This window comes from Monodon monoceros, unplaced genomic scaffold (assembly GCF_005190385.1).
Source record: "Monodon monoceros isolate NGI ecotype Baffin Bay Population unplaced genomic scaffold, NGI_Narwhal_1 Super_Scaffold_7, whole genome shotgun sequence".
NCBI lineage: Eukaryota > Metazoa > Chordata > Mammalia > Artiodactyla > Monodontidae > Monodon > Monodon monoceros.
Genome location: NW_021703784.1, coordinates 55,438,817 through 55,458,377, shown reverse-complemented (window position 1 = coordinate 55,458,377; position 19,561 = coordinate 55,438,817). Strand labels below are relative to the sequence as shown.

Below are 19,561 nucleotides of genomic sequence, written 5' to 3'. Positions count from 1 at the left end.
GAGGACTGGGTGGGGTGGGATCTGGGGAGCTTCCTGGGGAAAGGGGCAGGGTGGTGGAACACGGAGCGGGGTCCAGTCCAGCCTGGGGGACCTCTGGGGGTCAGAGGGGCTCCTGTCATCCTTGGCCCCATGAAGACCCTACTCTCAGTCCTGTGGATTTCAGGTCGCCCCCGGGCTCCTGGGGTACCCAGGAAAGCTTTCCTAGTTTTTAGGCCTGTGTGAGAATCCATGCATTACTCCAGTATCTCTCTCTCTCTTCTTGTTCTGGACTCTTCCTCTCTTCCTCTCTCTCCTCCTGTGTGACTGTCTCCTCTGACTCTGTTTCCCTATCGCGTGGCCTCACTTTCCCTCCCTCTCTCCAACCCCATCTCGTCTATCTACCACCCACCCGCTGCGATCTCCCCGGCCCTCCGCCCACCCGCTGCCATCACCACGGCCCCTCCGGCAGTTCTTCGTGCTGTGCCACAGCCTGCTGCAGCTGGCGCAGCTCATGATCTCCGGCTACCTCAAGAGCTCCATCTCCACGGTGGAGAAGCGCTTCGGCCTCTCCAGTCAGACCTCGGGGCTGCTGGCCGCCTTCAACGAGGTACTGGCCCCGGCACAGCCGCAGGGGGGGACAACCCCTCCCTCACTGCCCCAACATAAACCCTTTCCCCCAGTGCCACATGCAATCCCATCTTAGCTCCTTCCTATCCCACATTTGGGGGTCCCTCTTGGGGGACACGGAGGATTTTAGAGCTAGCCAAGGTCCCCATGTCCCCCCATTCTCCTTTTGGTTCCTTCACCTTTTCAGGCACCCGGCTATTGTCTGCCCCAGGAAGGAATCAGAGGAAGCCAATTCAACAGTAGTGAGAGAGGTTTAAATTAGATCAAAGGCAGAACTTTGGGACCTTGGCGTGGTTGGGGGAGGGGATGATTCCACAGCGCGGAGTTGCCCCAGGATCCACAGTCCTCTGCCTCTGGGATGACAGCCAGACAGCCAGGAGTGGACAATCCGCTTTGGGTGGACTGGGAGATCAGAGTCCAGCTGTGCCCAACCCCTTCCCCAACAGATGTTTTCACCCTCGGAAAAGGTCACGGTCCTGAGAACACTCTCTTTCTCCCTGACCCCCAGTAGATTTCTGTGAAATTCTCTCTCCCTTGGGTGATGTGTCACATTCCTCCCAACCCAAGGCCTGTGGTCTACACCGAGTCCCCAGGTGTTCCTTAGCACTCCATCCTCAGATCTCAGAGGTGGGAAGAGAACGTCATTACCTGGGGTCTTGGGCAAGTCACTCCCTGACTCTAGGCCTGTGTCCCATCTATAAAATGGAGAGTGACTGTCCTTCCCAGGATCAGTCCTCCCACTGACCTTCTGCTGATACTGCCCCCCTCCATCGGCAAGGAGGTAAGGGGTAAGTACCCCACCCGCGGTCACCAACCAGTGAGCCGCAGAGTGGGGTGCACATCCCAGCTTCTGACAGCAGAGCCGCCCTTCCCTGCAAACTCTTACGTCCCCTTCAGCACCCACATCCGAGGGTTTTGATTCTAAGGCTCAAAATCCAAGCCTTAGTCCTCTGGCTTTAGACTTTGTTTCTCATTCATGACTTCCCAGAAGTTCTAACACGGGGCCCAACCCACATTCCAGAATAAAATTGAACTTCTAGCCCTGTCCACGCTGCTCTAATTTCTCTCCTCTAATGGGACACTAGGGCCCTTCCTAGGAGGACCCAGAATCTGTATTTTTAAGATGGACCCAAATGATTCTTATTCAACCAGCTAGTCCATTCTACAGAAGGGAACACTGAGATTGGCGAGAGCAACAAGGCCGGCCCTCTGGCCCACTTGAATGGGTCCTCTCATCCCTTTGCAGGTGGGGAACACGGCCCTGATTGTGTTTGTGAGCTATTTTGGCAGCCGGGTACATCGGCCCCGCCTGATCGGCTATGGAGCTGTCCTCGTGACCCTGGCAGGCGTGCTCATGGCTGTCCCACACTTCATCTCAGAGCCCTACCACTACGACCACACCAGCCCCGGTAAGAGCAGGAGGGGCTGGGCTGAGGGTATATCTGAGCTGCTGCATTACTGCGCACAGGGCCCCGCCCCAGGCCTCCAGCGGTTAGGATGGGCCCAGCTTCCCAGAACACCTACTAGTCCTCCCCACACCCCCCACTGCCTCCTTCAGCCCGGGCGCGTCCCTCAGGCAGCCCTGGGCAGTGGGGTAGTGGGTAGTCCTGGGGCAGAGAGGTGAGGCCCTCTGGGCATCTCTTGGTGAGGGCCTGCTTGTGTGTCACTGCTTTTATTTTTGAGGTGAGGGTGGGTTTACAATGCAGCCCACTTTAGGGCCTGGCCTGTGTGGGTCCTCAGGAAATATTTATGGATAATAATATATAATATATAATAATTTGTGTATAATAATAACAATATCACACACCACTTACTAGGCACCACTCTTCTAAGCCCTTTATGTGTATTGACGCATTTAATCTTCACAAGAAGCCAAGACATTGATGAAAGAAAGAATGAATGAGTGAATGAACAAATAAAACCATGAAAGAATTTGGGACAGGAATAGTGAAGCCCCTGTTGAGCCCAGTGGGATTTTGTTGAGAGTCAACTTGACAGATGGATGCCTGTCCCTTGGAGAACGACTCAGGCAGCCTTCCCTGTCCCATCCACCTCTCCACCCATTCACCCATCTACCCATCCATCCACCTACCCATCTACCTATCCACCCATCCATCCACCAACCCCTCAACAATCCTTCTGGTGGTCCGCCCAAGAAACCCTTAGTGCTGCCTATTTTGTGCTGGACCCTCTCAGGGGACTCAGTCCTTGCCTACTGGGAGCTCCCAGTCTGGGAGAGGAAACAAACAATACCTCCCCTTCCGCCACGCATTGTATCAATTGTGTGAGGAAGGAAGAACAGCACCGAAGGAGCCCAGGGAAGGAGCCCACGGCCCAGCCTGCGTCATGGAAGGCTTCCCAGGGGAGGAGCGCTGTCAGAAAGCATCCTTCCTCCCTTGTCCTCCCATCAGCTCAGACCCCGGAGCTCCTGCTCTGTGCCAGGCCCAGGGGTGGAAAGATGGAGCAGGTACAACCAGCCCCGAGAAGCTGCGAGGGAGCGTGGGTTGGCGTAAGCATGGGCAGCTGTGCCGCAGGCCAGAACGTCCAGCACCAGACAGCCAGGGGGAGCCGGTAGAGCCCTGAGTAGGGGAAGGATACTGGAGGCTGGAGTGAGCTGGAGGAGGTGGCAGTTGAGAGAAGGTGGGCATTTCAGGTGGAGGGAACCGCACAGGCAATGGCTGGGAAGTGGGGTAAGTCCAGGAAGAAAGCAGAGTGGTTATCTAGTCCTGAGTGGAGAACTGTCAAGAGGCCTGACTAGGATGCTGAAAAATTACACTTCCTCACATTCCTCCGTCCAGAATCTTCACTTTAACAGGGATTTTCCTGTGCAGGGTCACACACATTCTTCATCCTCACTGCCATACAACACCCTTCTGCTCCGCATGAAACCCCAAGCAAACCTCTTCTCCTGCCTGAGCCTCAGTCTCCACATCTGTACAATGGGTGGACTGGACTTGGTGACCACCAAACACCCACGCTGCTCTGACATACAAGGCTGTTTCATTCACTCGTTCCTCCTCATTAATGAATTACTTATCATTAGTATTTATGTGCCAGGCCCTCTGCTAGGTACTGGGGACCCAGGGGTGGAAAAAAAAAGATCTTATTAAAGATCCCCATAATAATCCTCATATCTAATGTCTAGTAGGCACTGTGCACAGGCACCAATCACCACTCCTAACGCTTACAACGCTTTGAGCAGGTGTTATCATTATCCTATTTTATAAGTGAGGAAACTGAGGCTCAGAGAAGGAGGTACTTCCCCAAGGCCCACAGCTAGTAGACGTGCTCTGGTAGCCTGGCCCTAGAGCCTCTGCTCTGAACTACTGAATTATTCTGCTTCTGAATTCCATATTTGTGTAGAGCTTCCATCCTAGGGGGCTTGTTCAACAGATGACGGATGAAGCCGAGCCCAGAGGGGCTGAGGGCCTCTCTGCCAAAGTCTCACCGTCTTCAACCCAGGCAGTCTTGGTTGAGGGTCCAGGTCCTTGACCTTGGTTCACATGGCTTTTTCCAGCCCTAAAGAGTGGCTCTCTGGGCTGGGTGGACATGGCTCAGAGTTCCCAGAAAGGGCTGGGCCAGCCGCAGAAAGAAGACCACTTCTACACCCGCATTCGGGATAATAATAGTATGAGGGTCTTCTTAAGTTTGCTCAGCAAATATTGGTGAGCTACAGGAAACAAATGTCTGGTACTAATTTAAGAAATTTCCCTTTATTGCACTCTGCATCTGTGCCCCGAGCTGACACCGAGCCTCCCCATAATGAAGGTCAAGGGCACTAGAGCCCTCCACAGCCCAGGCCCAGTGTCCCCTCTCTTGCCTGGCCCTGTCTTCAGCCCTGGCCTCGACCTTTACACTCTGTGAGCCAGCCATGCTGAACTTCTCAAGCTCTTGGTTTTGCATGTGCTGTGACCTCTTTCTGGAACACCCTCCCCCACCTTCCCTTTCTGGAAAATCTTTTTTGTTCTTCTCCACCCAGTTCAAACTCCACCTCCTTCGACCGCCCCACCCCTTCCACCTAAGAGTCACTGTTGCCATGGCACTTCCACATACCTCTGCTCAGAGGGGTGGCATACTGTGGTTTAAGAGCATGGACTCAAAGCTGGACTGCCTGGGTTCCAATCCTGGCTCTAACCCTTGCTAGTTGCTGTCTGAGCGTTAGTTTTTTCATCTGTAAAATGGGAGTAATGAGAGCATCCCTTCCCTGGGTCTGTTGTAGGGGTCAGATGATTTATATACAGGGCATTTAGAACAGTACCTCGCATCAGTAAGTGCTATATAAGTCTTAGGTATTGTCCTAATGTTTTTTATCATCTCTCAGCAGACATGCCACAGGACTTTGAGGCCTCCCTGTGCGTGCCCACCACTGAGGCCCCAGCCTCAGCCCCAGCCCCATCCAACAGCAGCTGCTCAGGCTACACAGAAGTCCAGCATCTGGCCGTGGTGGGGATAATGTTCACGGCCCAGACCCTGCTCGGTGTGGGCGGGGTGCCCATTCAGCCCTTTGGCATCTCCTACATTGATGACTTCGCCCACAACAGCAACTCACCCCTCTACCTCGGTGAGGACCTGTCCCACTCCTCGGGCTCTGAGGGAGGGCGCGGCCCAGGTCAGGCTAAGTATGAGTCCCTGACCTCTGCCCCATGTGGCTGGTAAAGGGCCGGAGAAGCCCTGGAGAGCTCTCCGGCCCTGACCAGGGGAGATGGGCTGCTCTTGCCTGTTGGAGGCTGGGCAGGCACTAACCTGCAGAGGGAAGCCGGGCTAGAGGGGTCTAACCTAGGCTTCCTGTCGCAGGGATCCTGTTTGCAGTGACCATGATGGGGCCAGGCATGGCCTATGGGCTGGGCAGCCTCATGCTGCGCCTTTATGTGGACATTGATCGAATGCCGGAAGGTGAGCCTCAGAGCACACAGTTGTCCCCAGGGGCACATAGACACAGCTGACTGACCACTGGTCTCATAGGAGACACTGAGCCAGGGGACCCAGGTTCAAATCCCAGCAACCCCATGACCTTGGACATGCCTCTTTCTTTTTTTTTTTTTTTTTTTGCGGTACGCGGGCCTCTCACTGTTGTGGCCTCTCCCCTTGCGGAGCACAGGCTCCGGATGCGCAGGCTCAGCGGCCATGGCTCACGGGCCCAGCCGCTCCGTGGCATGTGGGATCCTCCCAGACCGGGGCACGAACTCGCGTCCCCTGCATCGGCAGGCGGACTCCCAACCACTGAGCCACCAGGGAAGCCCTGGACATGCCTCTTAACCTCTCTGAGCCTCAGCTTTCCCATCTTTGAGATGCTCTCTGTCCCGCCCACCTCCCAAAGCTGTAATCACAATGCAGTGAGAATGTGGAGATAAGCTACAAGGAGCCGTCAGATGGAGAGTTATAGGTGTTGTCACTATTGTTACGTGTCTTCACCTAGTTCCACCCCTGAGCTCCCCCAGGCCCCCAGCCCCCTGCTCAGATACACTGTGGAGCAGACAGGGCCACATACTCTTCTTGGCCTGTGGGGCACTCCCATCTGTCGGGGGACAAGCCTCAGGACACAGAGAGGACACTGGCGTGCCGGAGAGAACTTTGGAGCAGGACTCAGCTACATTGGCCATCTCAGATGGGAGATCCACTGGGTGACCTCTAAGGACCGTTCCAGCTCTGACCACTCAGAGCCTGACAACCTGTGCTGAGGGCACCGTTTGGGGAATAGCGGTCTCTGATCCAGGTAGTGGTCAGTGTGGGCCAAGGAGTGGAACTGAAGCTGGGTCCGAAGGCAGCCAGGAGGGAGGAGTGTTGGGGATCCCAGAGTCCTGGTGCTCTGTGAGGAGTGGGAGTGGAATTTTTTTAGAACAGGTCACTGTGGCATCTCAGCTGCCTCTGGTCACACCAAGTAGCTCTGAGCCCCCAGCTCTGCCTTCTGCCTCGTGGTGCTCAGATGTCCCATCCCTCACCTGGAGATTTTCAAGCAAGCCCTAGAAGCCTCAGGTGACACATGTACAGGTAGATGGACAGGCAGATTCTGTTTCTTGTTCTCTGGCTTTTGCCCACGGGTGCCTCCAGTCAGGACAGGCCTGGGCAGCTCTGAACAAGAGTCGCTAGGGATAACCCTGCCCCACCTCCCTTCCTTCTAGAAAGCTGGGCCAGGAGCCAAATGTGGACTCTGGTTGTAACTCCTCTCTCCCTCAATGGAACAGTCTTGGGAGTCAGGAGTCAGTTTCCCAGACACACCCCAGCTCAGGGGATGGGGGTATGTTTCTGGCTCTGTTGACATCATCCTGGCAGCTATGCCACCTTCACAGGAAGATGTGGCACTCCTGTGGACCAATGTGCCACCTCCCTAATCCTTCTTTCTCTCTGGGGGATTGCATGGGTTGGGCGGGTCATATCCACTGCAGGCACAGACTGGTATGTGAGAAGCGGATCTGAGTTGTGTGTGTGAGTTCCCACCAGCCTGGCACAGAAGCCAGGGGAATAATAAGTGGAAGAGGGAATCAGTGCAGAAGCCAACTTTGCCCCCAGTTTTACAGATGCATTTGCTGAGTGCTGACTGTGTACTCTGGCCCCTGTCCAGGAGGAGCTCAGGATCAAGCACCTGGGAATCAGCCCCACTCATGGGGTTGGTGTCATCATGCATCTGTATTGTTAGAAAGTGTTTGCAGACGCTGTTGAAGGAGGAGGTACCCAACTCAGCCTTGGGGTCAAGAGGTCTGTTGGGAGAGGGGGGCACTCCAGTCAGGAGGTACACCTGGGATAATCTTGCCCTAATTACACCTGGAGGGGGATCAAAATCACCTGGGGATTTTTTTTAATGTTTTTTTATTGTGGTAAAAGTCACATAATATAAAACATACTATTTTAACCCTATTTAACTGTACAGTTCAGTGGCACTAAGTACACTCATTGTTATGCAACTCTCACCATCCTCCATCTCCCGAATTTTTCACCTTCCTAAACTGAGGCTCTGTCCCCATTAAACACTAACTCCCCATTCCCCCTCCTCACCTCCCACTCCCACCCCCCCCCCCTCCCCCCCCGGCCCCTGGCATCTACCAGTGTACTTTCTGACTCTATGAATTTGACTTTTCTAGGTACCAAGTATAAGTGGAATCAAACAGTATTTGTCTACACCTAATGTATATTGGAATGCATTTTTAAGATTAACTTAATATATGTCCTGCAAAGACTGTACCTTCTTTTTTTTTTTTTTTTTCCCTCCCTGTGCTATACAGTAGGTGGGGAACTTGTTAAAGGCACAGATTCCTTGGTCACCTTCCCACCCCATCCTGTGGCAGTTCTAAGCTGGTCATGGGTAAGGCCAGGTGTTTTTGACAAGCACCCCTTGTGATTTTAATCATCGTGCAGGTCTGAGAACCACAAAAGTCATCCTAGCCATCAGTTCCCTAATAATAATCACAGTAGTAACAGTAAAGCAAAGAGAAAACACCCACGTAGACATTCTATGTGCCAGCACTATTCTAAGTGCTTTACACGTATTAGTTTCTATGATCCTCACATCAGCCCTATGATGTAAGTGCTACTAATATCTGTACTTTACAGAGGAGGAAACCGAGGCACCAAGAGGTTAAGTAACTTGCCCAAGGTTATGTTAGCAATGGAACTCAGACCCAGCGGTCCATTTCCAAAGTCGATGACCTTGACCACGACACACATTGCCTTAATAGTTGAAAAAGCTGAGGCCCAGGAAGGGTCAGGGACTTGCCCAAGGTCACACAGGATATACTAACTGGCACAACTGGAACCCAGATCTCCTGACTCCCAGCACAGGCCACTTCATGTCTCAAGAGGCCAGTCCCAGGGTGGTGGCCAAGAAGTGACAGCCCACCTTGACCCTAATATCGCATGGTCTTCTCTTCCAGGTGGCATCAGCCTGACCTCAAAGGACCCCCGATGGGTGGGTGCCTGGTGGTTGGGCTTTCTCATCTCCGCTGGCACCGTGGCCCTGGCTGCCACCCCCTACTTCTTCTTCCCCAAGGAGATGCCCAAGGAGAAACGTGAGCTTCGCTTCCGGCGAAAGGTCTTGGCAGTTTCAGACCCACCTGTCAGCAAAGTAAGCCCCCTCCACGCCCCACTCTAGTCCAGGTTCCACCCCCAACCCACTTGTCCTCCTTGATAACTTTAAACTCCATCCCTCCTGGGCACTGCACATCACAGCTTGCAAAGCCATCTCCCCGACGTCTCTGCACAGTGTGTATTTCCTGCCCTTCCACGGCTGAGGAGCTCGAGGGCCAGAGTTGGAAGTGACCTACCCAAGATCACGAGACCAGCAAGGACAGTGCTGCAAGCAGAACCCAATCCTGTCTGAGCCTACTCCCCTCATTCTAACCACTACCCTACCGCCTCTCTGCTTGTTACTTAAAGTGTTTGGTAGATTCTGAACGTGCTATAGCAATGTTAGAACTGGGAGGAGGTGGAGGGTTTGCAGGAGGGTCTGGGAAGGCTTCTCTAAAGAGAGGGGAGTCGAACTGGACAATGAAGGATGTGCAGAAGCATGGAAAGGAAAGGGAGGGGCATTCTCCGTGTGGAAACAGCCTGGGCAAAGGATTTGGCTATAGAAATGAACCTGGCCTTTTCAGGGACAGTGAGGGGACAGACATGTACTGAGTGCTTCCCTGGGGCCAGGCGTCAGGCTGGACCCTGGGGCTCAGCACATGGTCTCCACCCTTACTTAAACCAGGCATAGCCTAGACTCTGAGGACGGAGTCTCTTTAAGAGACAGATAAGTTGTTAAGATAAGTAACAACTGGCGAGGTACTGCAGGGGTATCTCACTGAACTCTTCTGCGCGGCTCATGGTCTTTCCTCAGAGGACGGCACAGGCCCAGGAGGTGCAAGGATGTGCTCAAGGTCACAGGTGGTAGGAGAAGACAGGACCATGTGAGGCCACTGGGCAGGAGAGATGATTCTGGGCCAGGGACCTCTAAGTTTTCCAGGGACCCACAAAAACACGAGGCCTGAAAAACAATAAATTGGCTCTAAAATACAAAAGAAGACAAAATAGAAATGTCTTATAAAAGCTCAATTGTATGTCATTAGCGTCAGCTTCATAACACTCATACACATTTCGTCACGTTCTGAAAATTTGTGTATTAGACTTTCTTTTTTCCCAAGTCTGGGAGTATAAAGGAAAACACTCCTGTTTTACCTGCCCCCACGTAATATTTCTGTGGATTTGATTGTTTGCTGGAGTGGCTCATAGAACTCAGCAAAACACTGACTTATGTTCACCAGTTTATTACATAATAAAGGATATGGTAAATGATACAGATGAACAGCCAGATAAAGAGATACATAGGGCGAGGCCTGGGAGTGTGCCGAGCACAGGAGCTCTCTCCCTGTGGAGTTGGGTACATCACCCACCTGGCTGTGTTCACCAACCTAGAAGCTCCCTGAGCCCTATACTATTGGCATTTTTTATGGAGGCTTCATCACGGAGGCATGATTGATTATTAACTCCCTTTTAGCCTCTCTCTCCTCTCTGCAGAATTAGGGGGCTGTGGTGGGCTGAAAGTTCCAAGCTTCCAATCATGGCTTGATCTTTCTGGTGACCAGCCCTCATCCAGGAGCCCACCAGAGTCACCTCATTAAAACAAAAGACGTTCCTATCACCAGGAAATTCCAAGGGATTTCGGGGCTCGGTGTCAGATGCTCTTACCACTCAGGAAATTACAAAGATCTTAGGAGCTCTGTGTCAGGAACCGGGATCAAAGACTAAATATTAGATCAAAAGATTCTCCTAACACCCTTATTTACAAGAGTTTTCGGACCTCTGTGCCAGGATCTTGAGAAATCACAGTCATAAATTAAGGAAGTTAGTTGTTGCTAAGTAGTTCAATTTCAAAGGGACAATTTATAAAAATCCTGTCAAATATTTTGCAGCAAGAATAATTCAATTTAATGTTGCAGGTTGGTGCATTTGAATGTTTGCTGTAATGTGAGATAGTGCCTCATCCTTAGAGCAATAAAATTTAGGCCTAAGAGGAAGGGCTGAAAATGTCTCTGCCTGGAAAAGCTGGGACTTGACCCCAAGTCATTCTGACACCACACCTGGCTGCCTTCACCAGCCCGTCTCCCACCCGCTGCAGCAGAGGCTATAATATACATGGGGTTGGGGGGACCAAAGAAAATTGATGTTGGGACAGCCAGCAGAGGCCAGAACACGAAAAGGCTTGCCTTCCAGCTTCAAGAGCAGTGGGTAGCCCTGGAGGGAGTCCTACGGCTTTAGCACCAGGTGCTAAGAACAGAAGGGATTGGTAGGGACAGGGGAGTGTGCAGAGAGCAGCTGGGGGCAGGGAGATCGATGTGACAGCTGTGGTGTTGGTCCAGGCAGGAACCAGTGCATTGGCAGTAAGGCAGGGCGTGAGGATGAGTCCAAAGGGCCACGCAGGAGGGGGACCACACAGACCTGGATCTTGCTCTATGGGATGGGCATCCAGAGGCAGTGAAGGGCTGATGCTGGCTCAGAGGTGGGCAAGGCAGGCGTTGGAGAGAGACCAGTTTCAGGGGAAGAAGACAGCTTGGAACCACAGATGGTCCTTCCTGGTTCTGCCTAGCTCACGCCAAAATATGAATGAGAAGAAATTCCTGGAACTTGGGGAAGAGTTCTTAGAAGCAAGGGTGATCACAGAGGAAGGAAGGGAAGAGACTGGGTTGCCAGTTATGGATAATCTCCAAGCTGGATCTTGCCACAGAGAAGTGGCACTTCTCTGTTCTGAATTTGAACAGAGAAGAAGTGCCACTTGAGCCATGGGGTGGAAGAAGTGGAAGAAACAAGACTGAGCCTCGGCTATGCTGGGCTCAGTCATGTGACCTTGAGCAAGTCACTTCCCCATTCTGTTCTGTTGTGTACGATGCTGAGTTTAGATTCCTGGAGCAGTATTCTGTGTGCCTTGGATTCTGAGAATGCACTATTCCTTGAGCGGAAGCTGCTGTGATGCAGAGATTCGGATTTTTAGAGCTGTGTCTCTGTGATGACTTGAAACCCTGGCTCCCTCGCTGTGAACCTGTCTGGCTGTCTGGATTCATTCTCTCAGCACATCGGGGATGGGGAGTGAGGAGGGAAGGCGGTGAGAGGTTCTTAAAAAAGAACCAAAGGCTGAGAACATGATGATCTGCTTCCAGCAGCATTCAGGCAATAAATATTGATGTGGGAGGAACTGTTCCCCCGCCTCCTGAGGCTGCCTAGGCCGGGTCTGCTTGCAGTTGCTTGGGCTGGCCCAGCCCACTCAGGCCACTGATGGGGAGGGAGATGGACCAGGAGGAAGGGCCCAATTAGGCAAAATTGGCAGCCAGAAAGCCCAGGTCCTCATACATGGGATGTGTATCTTCCATGGGGAGTCGGAACAGGCAAGGGGAGAAAGTGAAGTGGGGGACTATTTCTGAAGTCCCTTCAAGCACCCCCTCCCAGGCTCAGGGGTCCTCTAAATACCCTCCTAGAAGTAAATGCAGCTTTTACTGGTATCCAGGAGATAGTGGTAGATTATATAAGGATTGCGTGACCCAGAGGAGGTCTCTGGCCTCAGTCTCCCTGTCTGTACAATATGCAGAAGACTGGACAAAGTCTGCTAGCTCTGGCAGGTTCATTGGTGTCTCCTTTAAGTGGCTCCCTGCCTATGGAGCAGTACATGAGCACTTTTACAGGAGGACCGAGGGGTGTATCCCACAGCCCTTGCCCCAAGGAGCTCTCAGGTAGTGAAAGAAGGCCAGGAGCAGACAGACGGAGGATGACTGAATGAGAGCTCAGGTTTCTCCCATGGCCTGTGCTTAGAGTTCTCTGCCAGGGGGGAGGGGATTAATAGTCTCCACAGAAAAGACTATGGGATGGGGGATGGGGGAGGCCATATCGGCATGGGAGGGGCAGGAGCTCTGCTTCCCTGCCTTTGTCTCTGTCCACGTGTCTGTGACCTCAGAGCTCAGGTGGCCACCCAGACGTCTTTCTAGAAGTGAACCAGGGCAGGCCTCACCTCTCTCAGGCCTCATTCTCCCTGTCTACAATTAGCCAGTTTCTAAGGTCCTGTCAAGCTGCCGGGCTCCTGGCACATGGCTCTGCAGAGCCCATAGAGTAAAGATGGTCTCTTAGGGGGTCCCTAGCAGGTCAACTGGGCCCATACAGCTTTGTGGCTGTAGGATCCCATTCAGCCAGCAGCCCTCCTGTGCTCTCCTTAGGCCCTTCTGAGCTACCCTTCAGGCTGGACCAGGGGCTGAGAAGAGATCCCTTGGAGATCCTGTGTCCCCACCCAGACTCTGAACACCACTGGCCTCTGTCATATTTCCCAGCAGCCTCAGTGTCTGTTATTCTGGGGTATCTCCCAGAGTCTGGGATTAGAATATTACCTGGTTTTAAAGTTCTATGTTTCTAGTAGTTGAAGGTTCTTGAGTATTTATGTTCTATTATTCTAAGATTCTGCACCTCAAATGCTGTGTGACTCCCAAAATTCACATTTCTAAATAGCTACAATTTTGGCCTGAGTCTATGAAATCCATTGTCTCCTAGTCATTAACCTCGATGTGCTTCTTTGGGAAAATGTTCAGGGATGGGGACAAGAGAGGGCAGTGGCAATGGCCTTGAAAACCTAGGACTTAGGGCCTGTCTGTTGGGGTCTGCCCAGGCGGAAGGTCCCTGTTCCCCCGGGACTTTGTGCTCCAACTGCAGCCCCTGTGAGATTCGGGATGACACAGGTCTTCCCTCTGCCTGGAGTCTCTCCCTTGCTGGCACTGCCTCCAGAGCCCTCCCAGCCAGCTTGGGAGCCCTCTTGTTTCCTTCCCCATCCCAGGTGACCCAAGCCTGTGACTCCACCCTCACCCCACCTCAGCTCTCTAAGGTAGAAGGACCTGTGTGATCATCCACTTCAATGCCCACTCCCTCTTACAGACAGAGGGATTGAGGCCCAGAGAGGGTCAAGATTGTGCCCAGAGCTTGGCCATCACCACCTCCCCTTGCACCCATCTGTACAAGGCCAGGTCTTGGCCCCAAAGGGCTGAAGAGAGCCTTCCTCTCCCTGGCCTGGTGTAGATCAGAGCTTCCTCATACACGGGGGCCTGGAAGGCCCTTTGGAGTGATCTGCTCAAGTGGTTTTCAAACTGCACCCCACAGAACCCAAAGGGTGCCACCATAGGGAGACTGAAGAGAGGGGTTCCCCAGCAGGACTAAGGACCTTCCTCTCCTACACACACACACACACACACACACACACACACACACACACACACACTTCAATCAGACCAGTTCTACTTTTTGGTGTTTTTCTACCAGTCTTTTGAGTGAGATTTCACTTGGGAAAAGGGTTCTGTTGCAAAAACCAGTTTTAAAAACATTGGTCTAGTCCAATACCACCAAATGATAGAGGAGGAGACTGAGGCTAAAGGAGAGAGGTGTTTGGTAGCCTATCTGGCCCATGAGCACCATGTAAGCGTTTCCTTAGTGTCTGAGTTGGAGGTATCGCTTAGTGGCAGGGAGGAAGGCCGACAGCAGCTTTGTCTGCACCGTCCTGACCTGGGTATGAATTCTGACTCTGTCACTTACTAAGCCTGAAATCTATAAAATGGGTATAACCATACAATCTATAGTTTGGGGGGTTTGTAAGAAGGAAATGAGGCAAAGTGTTGAGGTGGGTGGTTCAATACCTGACATGCGGGCTCAGGAACCAGGAGTACTTATTCTTAGCATGGATTAGGCCCGCTCTTAAAGGGAAAAATTACCTTTTTTTCCAATATTCTTCTTGGATGCTTTTCTATATCCTACTTCCACTATATTCCATAAAAGGTTTGAGAGGGCTCACACCAAATACATGTACAGTACTAGTAAGAGAGTGAGAAATTAGGCCAACATGTACTGCCAACTCTGTACCATCCACTGTTCTAAGCCCTTTGTATTAATAGCCCATTTAATCCCTGTAACCCACCTATGAAATAGCTATTACCCCCATTTTACTCCCGAGGGACCGAGTTACAGAGAGATTAAATAACCTGGTGAAATGGCTAGTGAAAGGTGGAGCTGGGTTTCAGGCCCAGGGAGAACCATCGCAGGGCCTATGCTGAGTCACTCAATCAAGACCAAGACCACTCATTGAAACACTTATTGGGTCCTGAGCTTTCTGGTAGCCACAGCTAAAAGAGGTGTGGCCAGTTGCAAGAATCCCATTGTAAGAGAGCCAGGAGCACACCGTTCCCTCAAAGAAGCTCAGATGTCCAGGACCTCTGCTAGAAGACACGATCTCCCTCCCATAGAGGATAGGAAGTTAAGCAGATAACCCCATCTCTGTGGCTGCTTCCTGGGGCCAGATGTGACGGAAGCTGAGGGCTGGCAGAGAGTTCCACATCATCCATCAGGGTCAGCGCTGGCTCTATGGGGCTGGGATCACAGCCCCGGCCCAGAGCCTTCAAGGAACCCAGCTTCCTCTAAGGACAGCTCCTGGGCCCCCTGAGGCCCCACAGGCAGTGGGACCTTCCTCGTGCTGGACCACACAGCGTCCCGGGTCCCACGGGCTGCAGCAGTCAGCACACAGCCCGAAAGGGGAAGTTCTGACCAGCTCCCTCAGCCCAGACATGCTGACCTGGGGAAACAGCCCAGATTGGTCATACTCCGAGCCCCACTCTGAGCAGAGGCTCGATGATTCCTGTTTCTGGAGCCCACTGTTAGTCAGGAGTCCTCAAAACAGATGTGGAGAGAGAGGCAGAAACTTCTGGAGAGCACAGAGACAGGGGCTGGAGGTCAGTGTACCCAGCACCCACAGAAGAAAGCCCAAGTCCCTCAGCCTGGCCCTCTGAACCGCCATGCTCCTGTCCCGAAAGGTTCTTGGCTGTCGTCAGTTGGTTCCTCCCACCTCCCAGACACCTCTCTTCCCACCCCTGCCCTTCTGCTAGTATATGTCCCTGTTTCAAATAACAGTTCCCTTCCTATCTCTCCAGTCCCAGAGCTCACCTCCGCCTGGATGCCCTCCTGACCCCGCAACCCTTGAAGGTCTGTCCTTCCCCTCCCGTCCCCAAATCCCAGAGGTCAATATGGGCACAGGGGATGGTAATAAAGCCTAGTCTGCCAATTACTCCCTGGGTGACACTTGCCCTTTGGGGGCCTCCACTTCCTCTTCTGTGAAATAGGCGGAGTCATCGTCCCCACACCAGACTGTTGTGGGAATTAAATGACAGAGTGGTTGTGAAAGTACGGTGTAGACAACGTGGGGTCATGCATGTGGCAGCAGAGATGACACTGTGGTTGTTTTTACTGTTTACTTGCGGACAAGGAGCCCCAGGCAAGGAACTCACAAGACGTTGCCTGTCTGAAGGGCAAGACTGCCTCTCCCTGACAGGAAACCTAGGAAGTTGTCAATCTATCCCCACGCTTCTTACTTCCATTCCTGGGACAGCACCCCTCTCGCTCCGGGACCCTGGACCTTCCCACACGCTCTCTCACAGCTTGGCTAGGACTGAGAACAGAGTAAGGAGATTCTCTCATTCTCCTTAAGGCAGCATGTCCAAAAGAAATATCACGTGAGCCACAAATGTTGTTCTAAATGGTCTAGTAGCTGCATTCAAAAGGAAAAGAAATTGATTTTAAGAATTTTCTTTAATCCACTATATTTAAAACATTCTCATTTTAGCATATCATAACTATAAAAAAACTAATTGTGAGATATTTTCCGTTCCATTTTTTCATACCGAGTCTTTGAAATGCAATGTGTATTTTACACTTACGGCCCATCTCAATTTGGACCGGCCATTGTTCCAGTGTTCAGTGGCCACACGCGGCTGGTGGCTGCATCAGACAGCACAGCTCTGAGATATAAATCATAGACCCACAGTGCCTCATCCAGAGAAACAAGACTCAGGTTTCAGGCCCCTTCACATCACCCCACGAAGGTGCCTCCTAATTCCGCCAGTCCTGCACCAGACTTCTGATTCACAGGGCTTGGTGCATAAAGTGTAAGTTTTCGACTCGGGCAGGCTTGAGCTCAGATCTTAGCTCTGCCACTTGCTACTTGTGTGATGTTGTGCAAGTTACTGTCGACTGAAAAAAAAACCACAACATGAGAGTTGTGAATTAAGTTTTATTTGGGGCAAAATGAGGACTATAGCCTGGGAGACAGCATTTCAGATAGCTCTGAGAAACCACTCCAAAGAGGTAGGGGGGAAGGTCAGTATGTATGTGATTTTGGTGAAGCTGGGGAAGGAGGTGTGGTACATGCAATCAAGCACACATTTTTGTAGAAGGTTGCTGCTAGGAGCAGACGTCACCATGAAGGATTTTAGTGCTTTTCTAGATATGAGGAGATGCACAAACTGGGCTCATAAAATCTTCTCCTGAAAATATCTAACTGTCTGAAGGCCTGTTCTGCCAGTTTTTCCCAGAGCACAGCATGTCTTATTCCTGGTCTCCACCCTGAACTCCTTTCAGGGGATGTTGAAGGTCAGCGGTCACAGCGGCTTGTGATTTAGTCCTTGTAGAGGCAAACGGCAAGTGCCAGGTTTTAGTCGGCATTACCTAACCTCACAACTTATTTGCTCCTGTGTGGCGTGTAAGTCTCCTTCCTTTGCAGGTCCCAGTGAGGCTGGAGCAGGGGTCACCAGCCCACATACCAGTGGCCTGGCATGCCTGGAGTCTCCGTTCTGCTAGGCCCTGGGGGCTCAGTGTGGACCCTTTGCCCTCCCTTGAACCAGCAGCCATCTCTGAGCTTGCTGCCAGCACTATAGCATCTCCCGTTGATGTTCTTCTCATTTTCCTTCCAAGAGCCTGGCGTTGCCTGCACCCACTGTCTGTGGGAGCCATCTCTTGCACTCCTTCTTTTCATAGATGTTTCACAGACATGCACTATTTCACTCCAGGCCCTGTGCTAGGCATCAGAGTTTCAACAGAGGACAAGGTAAACGTGGTCCCTCCTCTTGCAGAGCTCAGAGTTCAGCAACGGAGAGACACTGAAAAAGGTTTTACTCAGACCCTAAGTGTGTATAAGATAGATAGTTATTTTCTCTGAAAATCAACTTAACTTCTACTCTGAATGCCTATCCTCCTGGCTCAGTAGGAAATTCAACTTCAGCCTTTCTCAGGGCTCCCCCACCAAGGTGAAGCAAAGGTCCTGAGGTCTTACAGGGTGTCCAGGCACCAGGGAGGTCCTATCCTCACCCCCACCGCACCCCTAGCAGGTATCAGCCTCAATCCATCCTGGCCCATGTGGTCCCCCTTAACCTGCTAGGAGCTGAGAAGCTCCATGTGGCTGGGAACGTGGGGACCCAGCCTCCTTAAGTCCTTCTGTAGCCTTCCCCTCAGAAGTGAACTGCTTCCTTGGGTACTGTCACAGAGGCTATGTGGCTTCCTGCTTCTCAGGGAACCCCTCTCTCCTCTCCCTCTCCTCACAGCCCCCCTCCCCAGCCCCCAAAACACCCAGATTAATCTTCTCAATGGCATCAGGCTTTGGAAACAAAAGCCAGAAAGGAAAATCTTGCAACCATGACTTTCTGCCCTGCCACGAACCTCCCCTGAGGCCAGGAAACCCAGAGCCCAGTACCTGCTGGAATAAAAAGTAGAGACGAGGAAGGGAGAAGCCCACGGGGGACGAACACACTTGAACGGATGTTTGAATGAATTTCCCTGCTGGGGCAGGGCCAGCCTTGAGCCAGCCAACACCTGGAAGTGAGGTGGAAGAGGCTTGGAACAGGGCACTCCCAGGGTGGGGGCCCTCGTGGAGGTCCTGAAATGTGGGGAGATCCAGTATTTTCTCCCTTAAAAAAAAAAAAAGATGGGAGACAGAAGGGAAGGCGTCAGACACCAGCCAGAGGGTGAAGCTTATGGGGACATCACAGAGGCTCTGTGGGGAGAGAAGAGGCAGAACCAGAGACCTCAGATGAGTTCTCCAGCCCAACCCACCCTTCCCCATGGTATATAGCACCCCAGACCAGGGCGAGGTCCGTTTGTGCTTGCATGCTCCTAGTGATGGGGAACTCACTTCCTCCCAGGGCAGCCTCATCCAAGCTGCTCGTCACATTGGGCTTCAGTCTTTCTCCATGGAACTTGTTGCTCTAATCTTGGTCTCAGGCTGCACAGAAAAATGTAGTAAAATCAGACCCCACTTGATCACTTATACTTGAATGACCCTGTGCCAGAAACAACTTCTCTAAGACTTAGTTCCTCATATAAAAAATGGGTACAGTAATAGTACCTGCCTGAAAGCACTGCTATATTGGAGTAAGGCAGGCAGAATACCCAGCACTTAGTGCTGGTTCCCTCAGGGCCTTGGTCCCCGCTGCCCTTAGGGTGAACCAGCCAAATGCACACAGGCCCTGGAGTCAAGCTGTCGGGGTTCAAATCCTAGCCAAACCACTTACTAGTTGTGTGACCAGGCAGGTTACTTCATCTCTCTGTGTCCCAGTTCTATCTCCTGAAAAATAGGGATTACAATGGTACCTACTTCAGAAAGTTGCTGTGAGGTTTCAATGAGTTAATGGATTTGTCATTAGAACAGCACTGGGATGGTAGTAAGTGCTTAGTAACCATTAACCATTATTTATCCTTATTTCCTTCCCTCTTTGGCACAATCAGAAGACCATAATTGTATCACCCCTAGTCTTCTCTTTTCTGGGATCAGAGACCTTTTTTTCAGGAGTTGCACAGAGGCCATCCTCACCTAGGTGGAGGGGCACACTACAGGGTAGCCATGAGCTTCCTCATAGTGTGGTCGCAGGGCTGAGCAATCCCCTCTGGGTGTGGTCTGACTCATCCAAAAGGAGGAGGGGGCTGTTGCCTCTTGGCTCTCCCAACCCACTTCCCTTCCTGTCGCAGCAGACAGGATGGAACAGGATGGTCGCTGGAGGCCCCTGCTCATGGTGACTCTCCAGGTGATGACAGCCATGAGTGATACAAAACTGAAGATAGCGGGGTGGCGATAACCTTGGATAGAAGTTGGTGATGCTGCTGGTGGTGGTGAAGACAGTGGTAGGGAGAACAGTGATGTGAGAGACGG

At 52.0% G+C, this 19,561-nt stretch overlaps 1 protein-coding gene across 5 annotated transcripts in view; it reads left to right on the top strand.

The window, feature by feature from the left end:
- SLCO2B1 (solute carrier organic anion transporter family member 2B1) overlaps positions 1–19,561 on the top strand; it is a 51,282-nt gene that overhangs the window by 14,858 nt on the left and 16,863 nt on the right. For 3 of the 5 annotated variants that reach the window (XM_029206855.1, XM_029206857.1, XM_029206858.1), the window contains exons 3-7: positions 449–586; positions 1,853–2,015; positions 4,928–5,167; positions 5,401–5,499; positions 8,472–8,662. In XM_029206855.1, the coding sequence (XP_029062688.1) occupies positions 449–586; positions 1,853–2,015; positions 4,928–5,167; positions 5,401–5,499; positions 8,472–8,662 (831 nt within the window). The remainder of the gene's footprint in view (positions 1–448; positions 587–1,852; positions 2,016–4,927; positions 5,168–5,400; positions 5,500–8,471; positions 8,663–19,561) is intronic. The other 2 variants (XM_029206856.1, XM_029206859.1) reach the window with 2 other exon arrangements.